Source organism: Primulina huaijiensis, unplaced genomic scaffold, assembly GCF_012295235.1.
Source record: "Primulina huaijiensis isolate GDHJ02 unplaced genomic scaffold, ASM1229523v2 scaffold7585_ERROPOS129901, whole genome shotgun sequence".
In the NCBI taxonomy this organism is placed as follows: Eukaryota; Viridiplantae; Streptophyta; class Magnoliopsida; order Lamiales; family Gesneriaceae; genus Primulina; species Primulina huaijiensis.
In genome coordinates, this window is record NW_027361167.1 from 60,243 (window position 1) to 72,983 (window position 12,741).

Below are 12,741 nucleotides of genomic sequence, written 5' to 3' on the forward strand. Positions count from 1 at the left end.
ATATATTGATTATAGATTTTTAATAACTTTCCATGAAATTTAAACATTTCCCAAAAAAATAATGCTTGGAAATACAAATTATGTATAACTTTATACACTACTACTTCATCATGTTCGATGATATGCAAGACTAAGAGTATTATCTTAAAATCACATCCAAATATTCTCATACGTAGAATTCACATAAAAATCTTTACGAAAATAATTATGACTTGTTAGATATATGTTATTCAGATAATATAATGAGGATAGATTCAATGAATGGCTCACCCCTGATGATTTATGTTTGTATTACAAATATTTCAGGTTATAAGCGAAACATTGAGACTTGGAAACGTTGTAAGATTCTTACACAGAAAAGCCCTGAAAGATGTTCGCTACCAAGGCAAGAGTATTTTCTTGTCGATTATTATTATTTATTTCTTTTAAAAAACCCAATATTATTTTATTTTTAACATATAAAATATATTGTCTCACTTTTTTTTACATTTAATTAAATTTATTATTTTTTCTGGTGATATTTGAAAAGGTTATGACATTCCATGTGGGTGGAAGGTATTGCCTGTGATTGCTGCTGTGCATTTAGATCCCTCAGTTTTTGACCAACCTTGGCACTTCAATCCATGGAGATGGCAGGTTTGTTATTCGAAATAATCCATTTTTTATTCTATATATGCGTCTGTGATTTATTATGTTTGACAATATATANGTTAATTAACTTTGGTATGTCAACGTGACACTAAAGTTTTTTTTTACAGTTTAACCTCATAATATTTGTTAGCTAATTTTGTTTGTGTGAGTTTATTAGTAAGTTTTCACTGTCTCTCTATTTTTTTTCCAACTTATCGAACTATCTCAGTAAATCTTATTTAATCACTATTTTATAAGTATCATATTCTCGTAAAATAATATTTTTTTACACAAAAATTATCAAACACAAAAAAATAAATACAACATACATCGCGTGTACGTAACACTGATATAGATGGATTTTCTTAGTCATTTTTAGATTTGTACCTATACAAATGGACAAATATAGGAAATAAGATACAAATTTGCATTTGGAATAAAAGTATGTGGTGCCAATCCAAATAATGGAGATTGACCAACGTTGATAATTACTTCTTTTTCTTCTTCTTGTTTTACTTTTGTGAATAAATAAACGGATAAGAGTTTCATCAAAGCCGTTGATTTGGGATAGCTTCTTCCAAAGGTAATGAAACCATTTTTAAAATACCTCATAATTTTATATACATTACGATTTTAACAAATATAGATTATTAAAAACAAATTATCTCTCTAAAATACCGATATAATCTACTTTATATTTATTTATATTTATATTTATGTTCAGGGTTGAGGTTTTTTTTATAATTTGAGGTCTTGAACTCGATACTTCGTCTTACTTTTAGGATTTTTTTTTTAAAAAAAAAACGAAGGGATGGAGATTGTGCCACTGGACGTCCTGATACATTTATTGATCAAATACTAATAAAAATAAAATAATAATACTATTTTTAGCAAATCGCAGAGGTTGAAGCTTAAAGACAATCATTGACTCCCACACGTGCGTGTGGGGGGAGACTGATAATTAAAAGGCGCCATGTGGATTGTGGGGTTGCACGTGCGCTTTTCCCTGTCGAGTGAGCCCTCATTTTGCTAGGATCCAACTCTTAACCCATTTTATTTCTCATTTTTCTAACAAAGTTATTTGTAAATGACCAAATAAAGCCATCATTAGTCTAAGATTAATTACTCTTTCCATTTCTTTTTCTAGTTAATCTTGATATTACCGAGTCTCGGATAACGTGTAACTATTTTTTAATAAATTAAATATAAGATTATAGAAAGTTAAATTTTGTTTTTCCAATGATGATTTCTTGTCGTAAAATCACAAGTCTCATTTTTTTTTCTTCCCTAAAATGAATGTAAAAGTCGCCATCTTCATTTGATTTTATAGATATATATCAGTGTCTCTCAGTTGACGAACAGAAACCATATATATTTTCGATTACATTGTTATTGAATTTGTGTGACAGAGTGATCCCAGGGGAGAATTATCGAACTCAAGCACCACAATGAATAACTCATTCATGCCATTTGGTGGAGGACCACGCCTGTGTGCGGGCTCCGAACTGTCCAAGTTACAAATGGCCTTATTCATCCACCATCTAGTCCTCAGATTTCAATGGATCTTAGCCGAGCCGGACCATGCCGTCGCTTTCCCATTCGTCGATTTCCCCAAAGGCCTACCAATAAGAGTCCAACACCTCCCTTTTTCCCCAGAAAACGAAAGATCAAAGGAAGAATAGAATGATTCATCTGTGTTTGAGTGTGTGGGGGTGGATAGATGGATGAGGATTTTGTATGCCGAAAGTGAGGTTTCTCTTAGATTTTCAAACGGTTCTTTCGGCTTCACTTTTGGGCTCACATGAGGAATTGATCATGGAAGAAACACGTAGAGATACATTAATGTGTGTATATTAATATTAGGACCACATATGTTCCAACCATCATCAAGTTTAATTAGCTTTTTTCTTCTTCTTCTTCCCTGATTTGTAAATTATTTTAATCAATTTTTATGAATGGAGTTTGTGTTTTTTAATTTTCATGAGTCGAGTCGTAGATGTGAAGCAAACATTATTACGCGATGTAACAATACTTGATGTTTATTCATATCCTAATGTTGATTTTATCTAGTTATCGATTGATACACGACACGTACAGGGGCATATGAAGAGATAATTATAAATTGAAAGATAACGAATGAGTATAAGATATCTATAATTTATTCTTGCTAATATTATTATTTTTTTTATAAGTTTTTAGAATTTACCCTTTCAATATCAACATGATAAATTAGATATACACATATATGACAAATGAAAAACTTTTAAAAAGAAAATTTGATGAAGATACGTATAGAACCAATATTTATTGCGAGATATGAAATTTCAACCAAAAAAATAAACGTCAAAACGATGAAAAAATCACTTATTATTACAGTGTAGTATAAAAAAAAAATCTCTTGGTCAGAATGGGAAGAATTGATTTCTTATCCTCCGAGAGTGAATATTTAGGCCCACCCAAACAATTCTTCTCGTCCACTAAGGCCTTGGATGCGTATAATTTACAAATGAGCAATCTTGTCCACATCTTGTATGCGTATAATTTATAAACGAGTCTTTTTCGTATAATATTTTTCAGAATTAAGTACATTTTTGTGCAAAACATGTTAAGAGATAGTATTCAAATTAAGAATATTGAAAAAGATTGATTATTAACTAAACTAATTGTTCAAGCAGAGCAAATTTATTCTAAAAATATATTGTTTTTCATTCAAGATATCTTTTGTTTACAATTGTATTTTGTACTCCACATCCTCCACATAAATACAGAGTTATATCTTGTGAGACGAGTCAACTTGATCCATACATAACATGAAACTTATAATTTATCATAAAAAATAAGATTTTTCATTGGACTGAGTCAGAGATCCTTCAAAAAAAATTTAACTAATGAGAAGAGTTTTTGTTTATAAATAAATGTTAATTGTTTATTAAGTAAACTTGTAATTTTTTAGATTTAGATACAATTTGGGTTATTATTCAAAGAATTGGACCCCTATTATCCCTCAATTTGAACCTTATTGGGCTTGGCTACTTAGCCCAATTCTAATAGCGGTCAATACTTGGCCACATGAATTACCTCTATGGCCCAACACGTGTAAGGCTCTTATCAAAAGTCGTGGGCTGGAAAGCCTAAAGGGGAACCAAAAAAAAGTCTGGAAAATTAACTACAAATCAAATAAATATATATTTTAAATAAAAAATTATGTGACTGATTAAAATTTTATCCTTCTCCCATAATTCCATCCCAAAAATAAATTGTGACTATTTTGCCATCCGCATGTGATATAGTCGCATAAACATTTCTCAATAAAAAAAGACATGGATCGAATCCAAGCGATAACGAAAATTTAATGGTTTTTTTAATTAATTATTGGTTGATACATAAATTTTCAAAAATCAAATTGATAAGAGGCAACTGTGTTAAAGATTTATTATTATTTTAAACAAATTGAATTTTTTTAATGATAAAAATTTATTTATCCGAGTAAAAATTTAAATAAAATAATTAATATATGTTAAGCCAAGGTCATTTTTGGCAATATAATTAATTCATAATACATTTGTTCATTCTTCTCCTGTTTTAGTGACAGTCGATAGATCTCGATTACGAATTTTGTTGGAACATTGAAACCTATCAATCCATTGATTGATAAAGTAGATAGATACATACAGCAACCGGAATTGAACGGCGATGTGGCGGTGCTTGTCCCGTGGCCTCCGCATTCCCTCTCGGGGATCCACCTCTACCTCCGCGGCCTCAGCCCGAGCCCGCCGTCTCTTTTCCACGCATTCGGTACGTTTTCTCATCACCTTTCTCGAATTCGATTGCTTGCTCTGTCTATTTTGGCTTGATGTCCTTACTTCAGATTGGTGATAGAAACAAATTTTGAGAAAGCAATGATTGCGATAGTAGTTTATTGGTCAGCTCGTATCTGATTAATTTTGGGGAGGTATTCAATTGGTGCTTGATTGTTTTAGAACATTTCTGATTGATGCTTATTTTTCGTGAAGAAAAATTGATTTTTGCAATCTGTGAGTTCGAGATGGAGCTTATTCTTTTACTTTAGGTGGATTCCGAGTTTCAGTTCATTGGGTTGGTCGGATTGGTGTGTTATAGATCTTCCTTTTGTTGTGTTATTTTTATTGACTTCGTAGGTTATTTTTTAAACAGAAAGATGGGGGGCCATCCTATACAGTGGTGGATCACACCTATGATGCGGTGGTGGTGGGTGCAGGAGGTGCGGGGCTGAGGGCAGCAATAGGGTTATCTGAGCATGGATTCAATACAGCTTGCATTACCAAGCTTTTCCCTACTCGTTCCCACACAGTTGCCGCTCAGGTACTGTATTTTGGCTCGATTTGAAATTCGACCTGTATTATGTATATTGAAGCCAATGTTACTTTTCCAGCCTAAAAATATTTTCTTTCCAATCCTTCTCTTTTGATGGTGTCTTTTGTTTATGTTTGCCATAGAGTAATACAAAAGAGAAGTCTACTTTTTACTGTTGTTAGTTCGAGACCTAGGAATGTTATTGTTTTATTTTTTTTGTCCTGGCATGCATGATGCTTTGTAAATTGTTGAATTGTTTACTTTGCTTCTAAGAAGTGTTGATCTCATTCACAATACAGATTTCTTTGACAGTGTTATGCTATCGTGAGAACAAAGGACAAGCTTTTATGCCCTTCGTCTTTTGTGATTCTAATATATGTTTATCTGAATTTTGTGTAGGGCGGTATAAACGCTGCATTGGGAAATATGACAGAGGATGATTGGAGATGGCACATGTATGATACAGTAAAGGGAAGCGATTGGCTGGGTACGGTTTCTTCACATTACTTATTCTTCGACTTGCTTTACTCCAGAACAATTTTTTATGTCTGCGTCATTGTTTATGAGAAGAGTGTAGAAACGATGGTCTACAGTGATATAACCATACTTGAAACCATCCTAGACTGGAATAAGTCAAAAGGAAAAGGAAGGCAAGGGTCTTGTTTGGAAGAGAATCTGATAGATGAATAATTAGTTTTTCCTTCGTTATATCTTTAATTCTTGTTTGAAAGGAACCAAAATTTCATAAGAGGTGCAAGATGAATATTTCATAAGAGGTGCAAGATGAATAATAATTTCAATGTCTTTTTAATATGCATGGACATTCGGTTTGACATGAACCCAGGACCCAATGCGTTATTTATCTTTACACAAATGCTATTATGTTTCTCTAGGCGATCAGGATGCTATTCAGTACATGTGTAGGGAAGCACCAAAAGCAGTTATAGAGCTTGAGAACTATGGCTTGCCTTTCTCCCGCACCGAGGATGGTAAAATATATCAACGGGCATTTGGTGGTCAAAGCTTGAATTTTGGGAAAGGTATGATAGAAAACTACAGCTGAAACAAAGTAAAGGATTTTATTTTCTTCCAGTAATGCAATCTCTATTTTATTTAGGTGGACAAGCATATCGTTGTGCTTGTGCTGCTGATCGAACTGGCCATGCTTTGTTGCATACACTATATGGCCAGGCTATGAAGCATAATACCCAATTTTTTGTGGAGTATTTTGCCCTTGATTTACTCATCAGCAAAGATGGTAGGTTTCCCAGTTTTCCTTCTACATGTGTCTCTAGTCCATTAATTTTATTAATTGCTCGTTTCCTTCTTTCTTACCCATCCCATGCCACCTAGGGCTATTCTGTGTCTGTTATATTGTGTATGCATTGAATTATTCCAAGAATTTTTTATTTAATTTAATACAATAACATGACCTAGTTCCCTCTAAATTTCTTCTGATCCTATTTGAACAAATCAACATGAACACTCAGTTCTTTATTTATTGTGTCCGTAACTTCATGGCTTCTAATTTTATGTATATCAGGTAGCTGCCAGGGTGTTATTGCCTTAAATATGGAGGATGGGACCTTACACCGGTTCCGTGCTGCCTCCACAATCCTTGCTACTGGGGTACATCTTCGTGGAAGCATATTTATCATTATTGTTATACATAATAAATGCTTTTTATGATATTTATTATTCCACCCGAGAAATATTTTTATTGTATTCCTTTCAGGGTTATGGCAGAGCATACTTCTCTGCAACTTCTGCTCACACTTGCACTGGAGATGGCAATGCTATGGTTTCACGCGCGGGATTGCCTCTTGAGGTCTGTATAAATGTTTGTTATGGATGCCATCCTGGTGTGAAGGATAATGAAATGGAGCTTCATGTGAAAAAATTAATGTTATCTCTAACTACTATAGGTATGGATTTTCGCTTGCAGGATCTTGAATTTGTTCAGTTTCACCCTACTGGTATATATGGTGCTGGGTGCCTCATCACTGAAGGTTCATATGTTGTTACTTTTGTCTGAAATATAATCCTTCCATTGTATCAAGCACAGATTATTTCTGTCCTCACGTTTCAAAGTTTAGTCATTTACCTTGTCCATACGGTGGTCAGGATCCCGAGGCGAAGGCGGTATACTTAGGAATAGTGAAGGTGAGAGATTCATGGAACGTTATGCACCAACAGCCAAGGATCTTGCATCTAGAGATGTTGTATCAAGATCTATGACTATGGAGATCAGAGAAGGGCGTGGTGTTGGTATGTTATTGTTATTATGCAGAAGATCTGGTTAAATGCTTTTAATGTATACCAGGATAACAATTTCATATCTGTGTTAGATTACATTCTCAAATGGTTTGCTTCAGGTTTTCAATGATAACTACAAGTACTTTTTCTTCTATCTAGAGGATGCAATTTCCATTCTGAAATTGCACAATGAGTTTTATTTATACAGTATACTAGACAAGAAAGACAAAATGATCTTGTACAGGTTATCAATTGAAAGCCTAGGTGCTAAAGTCCCTGTTGAAGTCTATCAACCTTACAAGTCATTATACAAATTTATAGATCGTTTTCTGTTTTGAAGACTGCTGGCCACCTCTGACCCTGCGATTGCTGATTAAACAAAATTGTACTACAATTGCATGCACAATTTTCCTCTGGGTGCTTCTATTGGAGACTATTTTATTTTACTGCACATTCCTTATGATTTCGGAAGTGTGATTTTATACTCCTTGAATTCCATATACCTCCATTATATGTTCTGATACATAAGACCTTGCTCTAAATAGGACCCTTGAAAGATCACATCTACCTCCACTTGAATCACTTACCTCCTGAGGTCCTTAAGGAGAGACTTCCTGGTATTTCCGAAACTGCTGCTATTTTTGCTGGCGTAGATGTTACGAAGGAGCCAATTCCTGTTTTACCCACCGTCCACTATAATATGGGGGGAGTCCCAACGAATCACCATGGAGAGGTACAATTGAAGCACATTGAATAACTGATCAAGAGTATGGAACTTTTTGTATAATTTTTTTGGTGTCTTATAGGTTGTTACCATCAAAGGTGATGATCCTGATGCTGTGGTTCCTGGACTATTTGCTGCTGGGGAAGCTGCCTGTGCATCAGTGCATGGGGCCAATCGACTTGGAGCAAATTCACTCCTGGACATTGTGGTTTTTGGCCGGGCTTGTGCAAACAGGGTTGCAGAGATCCACAGGCCAGGTGCCCAGACTTTCATTGATCTATGGGTCGATTGGTTGTGCTCCAGGATTATAATATTGAGATGCATTCAATGTTGTAGGAGAGAAACAAAGCCCACTAGAAAACGACGCAGGACAGAAGACAATTGCATGGCTAGACAAACTTAGAAATTCAAATGGCTCCATCCCAACCTCAAAAATTCGGCTGAACATGCAGCGGATAATGCAAAACAACGCTGCTGTGTTTCGGACTCAGGAAACACTGGAGGAAGGTATCCAAGATCTCCCAACAGTTTCACGCACGTGCAATCCCAAATACAAAGAACATTGAACTCCTCTTTCTCGTTGCTTAAATTTGTCTGTTCCAGGTTGTCAGTTGATCGATAAGGCATGGGAGAGTTTTCATGATGTGAAATTGAAGGACAGAAGCTTGATATGGTACATTAATTTTTGAGAATATGCCTATATTGCATGTTGTAACGGACACTAGTGTGTTGATGTTTTACACGTCCGGTTTTGTTAACCTTTTTAGGAACTCGGACTTAATAGAGACAATTGAGTTGGAAAACCTTTTAATCAATGCATGCATCACCATGCACTCTGCTGAAGCCAGGAAAGAAAGTAGAGGAGCGCATGCACGTGAGGATTTTACGGTTAGTTCTAATCTAAATCTTTTGCTGCATTTATCTTTCCCTTTTCTTCATCATTTTAGAATAACTGAGTCTTGTGTGCCAATTCGCAGAAAAGAGATGATGAGAAATGGATGAAACATACATTAGGGTGAGGTTCTTTCTCTTAATGTGGGTTTCTTCTGCACTTTCTAGGTTATCTACAGAGTCCTCAAATTTTTGTGGTTTCTTGATGAACTATGTAAACCATAGTGATCTAAACGCGAAATCTTTTATGGGGGAGGGGACGGAAACTTATACCATTTAAAAATCTTAGTAATAAAATTCGGAGAATTTCATTTTAGATTCCACCCCCTCATCTCCAGATGCTTATGGTATGCCATATTCTACAAGTTGCTTTGTTTCCATTCTCGTTAACAAAGCTTGTTCTCTGGTCTGCAGATACTGGGAAAATGAGAAAGTTCGACTGGACTACAGGCCTGTTCACATGAACACACTGGACGATGAAATCGAAACATTCCCACCAAAAGCTCGAGTGTACTGAAGCACAGTGAAGATTTTGTCACCCACGACAGAGTCGGCATAATAATGTAATTTAATAAATTAATAAAGTACGAGATTCTGGTATTTGTTTTCTCTCACGCTGATCTGCTGCAGCATGAAGTGAGCCTCAGTCTCAAAGCTAAGTGTGGTTTCACATGTTTTCTATTTTTGTCCCATTAACTTGACATGCAGACCAATAATGGGCTTATTCGTTGTGTTTTTCCTTAATTCTTTTTAGAAATCCAGGAGATTGATCTGTATCTATATTAAATACTTCGGACATGCAATTCCATATAATTTACCAATTGAAAACAAATCTCCTCTGCGTGTTGCAATAATAATAATAAATAAACAAACAATGTTCCTCCCTTGAATAAAAGATTCAGACTTCTTGTGAATTGCAGTAGTTTTTCATTTTAAATCGTTACTGGTCTTTCAACCGATTTCAGATCAACACTTGCATCGGGAAAAAATATTTTTTTTAAACTTTAATTAGGTTGCCAAAGTAATCATAGGCGATCACGATTCATATCTAATGACAAACTATTAACGTATGGATTATCAAGACTAGAAATTCATAGCAAAAATCCAATTATATATGTGGTTCACAATCTGAAATAAAGTGATTTTAAAGGGAATTTCATAAGAGTCATATCGGATGTATATTTAGATTGACATACATGATGATATTTTTCATTTTCAATGGCAATAAAGAATAAAAAAAATCTAATTGGATTCAATGATATTTTTGTAACTTATTATGCAAAATGCAGTTTAGTGTAACGTTAATAGTATATCAAACATTTTCCATTTCACAAAGATGCATCGTGCACGAAATAGTATTGCCCGATTAGTTAAAGGCCAACTCTCCCACCACCTTTTAAGAATGATTAATATGCGGCACACACCTGAGGATTAAAATGCTATTTTACGCGACAGCAGGGGCCATTGTTTTTTTGGTGCCTACTTAATTAGTTTTTTCTTAGAAAATTAATAAAAATTTAATAGATAGTTTATAATTCTTTGTTTCATATCAAAATATTTATTCTTATTATCAGTTCCAGTACTTTCCATAGACCATAAGAAACTCTCGTAGAGTACTCATGATGTTGCCAATGATATATTATAAGTGTTGATGTCATGCCGGAAATTGCTGATGTGTCCGGTACCACGTCAACTTCTAGGTGAAAGATGACCGAAACCCACAGAAATGCAATGTTATTGAACGGAATGGTCACACATGAAATAGAGCAACGTAACTTTGAAGTTCCCTCTTACACTACAAAAAAAAAAAACACGGCTAGCGACGGTTTGGTGATCCGTAACCGGAGGACGCGTCGCCTTCCCTCAGCGACGGTTTCTCAATAACCGTTACACTATAGCGATGGTTTTGTCGAACAAGACCGTCGCTAAGTTAGCAACGGTTTGTCAAACAATCGCTAATATAACGACGGTTTAGTTAAACCGTCGCTTATAGTAGCGACGGTGTTTATCACAATACCGTCGCTATACTAAGCGACGGTTATATAAAAACCGTCGCTTTAGCGACGGAATTTGACATAGCCGTCGCTATAGTAAGCGACGGTGTAATATACAACCGTCGCTATATTTAGCGACGGTTTAAGAAAAACCGTCGCCTATTTCTATTATTTTATTTTAAATTTCCCTTAAATATGTATAAAAATATATTGTGTCCAGTACAATTGAAAAAAAAATAACAAAATTTGAGAAATGTAATCATATTACTAATCTACAAAGGTTAATGAAAGTGTTTGGTACAAATGTCGTAAAAAAAATCAAAAAAAACTATCCTCAGGTGACTGGGTCTCGTCATCGTCGTCATCTCCATCTCCGTACCCCTGCGTCGGAGGAACATAACTTTGTGATAATCTGTGGGGACGAGATGAAGAAGCAACTGATGCGCCACGTGATCTGTGAGAGGTGCCTGGTCCAAGCAGCGTGCGGCCTGATGTATGCGCAGTAGCTCCCTGTGACATGCCTGCAACTAAGACTCGGACCTGCTCTTCTAGTGACACCATGCGATCTCTCAGCATGGCGTTCTCCGCCTCTGTTGCCTGCATCCTCTCGTAAAGTTCATCGTTACGGCGTAACGATGAGTCTAGAGTCTGTTGCATGTCTGTCATCTACTGGGACTGAGACGACTGACTGACACCCGATGACCCACCACGTCTACCCGGAGCCATCTCATCTGGATATAAGGTGCTGGCCATCGACCCACACCCGTACATCCTCCCCTTCTTCTTCCCCCCAACCACACTCTTGAACATGTTGTTCACCGACCGCGGGCTGGGAACAGCATGCTCTGATCCATCATCTACAGGGGTCATCGACTCAGCCATGTAGCGCTCCATCTCCTCCTGTGATGTTGATAAAAAAATGAATCATATCGATTATTCTTAATGTAAACGTTAATGTGAATAATGATATTTCATAAACTTACGTGGATCAGGCGTGATCGCGTGTCAACGAACGATCCATCGTCATGTCGATGTGTGTGAACGTATAGCTTGTAATGCCCGAGATTTTGATTCCATTAATATGAGATTATTGATTTTTGAATTAACATGATTATAGATGGATCATTCCGAGACTAGATTGGGCAAAGTATAGGATTATGTTATTTGTTGGACAGAACTATTGGCGCCCGAGCGGTAGAAAATGACCGCCCGAGCGCCAGTGCATCATCAGGTGGTTTTTTGGACAGAACGTCTGGCGCCCGAGCGGTAGAAAATGACCGCCCGAGCGCCAGTGTGTAACAAGTCGAGCACTCGGGCAGAAAGGTGTGAAAAAAATAATGACACATATCATTAACATGCAAGAGATATATAAGATGTTGGTTTCCTTCTTTTCTAATGTAACGTATCATCAACATGCAAGAGATATATAAGATGTTGGTTTCCTTCATTTCTAATGTAGATTTGTGATTTACGAAAGATCCGTCCGTCTGATTTTAAATCCGACTTCAGTACTGTGTTCCTATCGACACAGGCTTCAACCGGACATAAGTTTTCTTAAGTTTTGATATGATCTGAAATTATGGTATTGTCAGAATCAGATATGATTCATATATGGTGTTCTTGACGTAGTAGAAATCGGATAATCGAAACCGGATTGAAGAACGGATACCGTATAGAATTGTTATGAATGTCAGAGTTGATTTGACTGAGATTTGATATCAGATTTGTATTATTATTGATTATGAGTTGCGAGAACGGATATCTGTTGATTTGTATTGTTGGGTATATTGAGATTGTGCAGTTATGCTGTCGAAACAGAATTTGATTTAATTCTAATTATATCCAGTATTGACTTGATCGGTATATTGATATTGTACTCCTCGATATTGTCATTGCCAGATTGAGTATTGACAG

The 12,741-nt window shown here is 35.8% G+C and overlaps 2 protein-coding genes across 2 annotated transcripts in view; both read left to right on the forward strand.

Moving 5' to 3' along the window:
• The window catches only part of LOC140970544 (cholesterol 22-monohydroxylase CYP90B51-like), a 4,932-nt gene extending 2,311 nt beyond the window's left edge, over positions 1-2,621 (forward strand). The window contains exons 6-8 of the mRNA XM_073432329.1: positions 307-385; positions 530-636; positions 2,040-2,621. Of these exons, the coding sequence (XP_073288430.1) occupies positions 307-385; positions 530-636; positions 2,040-2,312 (459 nt within the window). The 3' untranslated portion in view covers positions 2,313-2,621. The remainder of the gene's footprint in view (positions 1-306; positions 386-529; positions 637-2,039) is intronic.
• Positions 2,622-4,192: 1,571 nt separating this feature from the next.
• Positions 4,193-9,667, forward strand: LOC140970554 (succinate dehydrogenase [ubiquinone] flavoprotein subunit, mitochondrial). The gene is made up of 16 exons (XM_073432344.1): positions 4,193-4,425; positions 4,804-4,971; positions 5,362-5,449; positions 5,856-6,002; positions 6,080-6,220; positions 6,506-6,591; positions 6,698-6,790; positions 6,908-6,971; positions 7,087-7,230; positions 7,764-7,951; positions 8,025-8,199; positions 8,279-8,449; positions 8,546-8,615; positions 8,710-8,830; positions 8,920-8,957; positions 9,248-9,667. Exons 1-16 carry the CDS (start codon positions 4,324-4,326, stop codon positions 9,348-9,350), a joined length of 1,899 nt encoding a protein of 632 aa, XP_073288445.1. The 5' UTR covers positions 4,193-4,323; the 3' UTR covers positions 9,351-9,667.
• The last annotated feature ends 3,074 nt before the right edge of the window (positions 9,668-12,741 follow it).

Excerpts from the sequence above, each read along its gene's own strand:
- LOC140970554 (XM_073432344.1), top strand. The coding sequence starts at position 4,324 with ATGTGGCGGTGCTTGTCCCGTGGCCTCCGCATTCCCTCTCGGGGATCC. Across the intron at positions 7,231-7,763 it reads CAGAGAAGGGCGTGGTGTTG|GACCCTTGAAAGATCACATC; the intron begins GTATGTTATTGT and ends TGCTCTAAATAG. Across the intron at positions 8,616-8,709 it reads AAGGACAGAAGCTTGATATG|GAACTCGGACTTAATAGAGA; the intron begins GTACATTAATTT and ends TAACCTTTTTAG.